The sequence below is a fragment of the Etheostoma spectabile genome, unplaced genomic scaffold (assembly GCF_008692095.1).
Source record: "Etheostoma spectabile isolate EspeVRDwgs_2016 unplaced genomic scaffold, UIUC_Espe_1.0 scaffold172, whole genome shotgun sequence".
Taxonomy (NCBI): Eukaryota; Metazoa; Chordata; class Actinopteri; order Perciformes; family Percidae; genus Etheostoma; species Etheostoma spectabile.
Window position 1 is genome coordinate 325,288 of NW_022605573.1, and position 491 is coordinate 325,778.

Below are 491 nucleotides of genomic sequence, written 5' to 3' on the forward strand. Positions count from 1 at the left end.
TGGGCGTGCTGGTCTTACAAGGAGGTGTGTTCAAGTGCATTCTCAAAAATAGGGCCCTCACCAGCTACTCACCACATGACAGGAGCCGCTCCTCGGCGTGAAGCGGAGTTCGGCTCCAGGCACCAGCAACGAAACAAATCCAAAACAACAAAAGAGGGGGCGGGGTGGAGGTCGGGGGGGGGTAGATGGAGTATTGGTTCGGGCTCAGAGATTGGAGAGTTGTGGGCGTGACTGAAAGGTTTGTGTTGTGTGTTATTGGGAGATGGCGTCGTCGTCGCGGGTGGGGTTCAAGTCCACTACGGTCGTCCCTCGGAGAGAAGCCCCCCCCATGCCGTCCGCCGACGCCGACGGTTGTTGGGAGGTTTTATTAGCGCCTCCGCCTGAGAGACAACAAGACTGGGTTATTTTAATGTTTATTCAACAGGGACAATACCTTTAATACCTAGAACATTATCACGACCCGATGTGTCCTTCAAAAGTCAGACAACAAC

At 53.8% G+C, this 491-nt stretch overlaps 1 protein-coding gene across 1 annotated transcript in view; it reads right to left on the reverse strand.

The window, feature by feature from the left end:
- Window positions 1-243: 243 nt before the first annotated feature.
- The window catches only part of si:cabz01090165.1 (leucine-rich repeat and fibronectin type III domain-containing protein 1-like protein), a 428,959-nt gene continuing 428,711 nt past the window's right edge, over window positions 244-491 (reverse strand). The window contains exon 14 of the mRNA XM_032510641.1: window positions 244-380. Coding sequence (XP_032366532.1) covers window positions 253-380 — 128 coding nt within the window. The 3' untranslated portion in view covers window positions 244-252. The remainder of the gene's footprint in view (window positions 381-491) is intronic.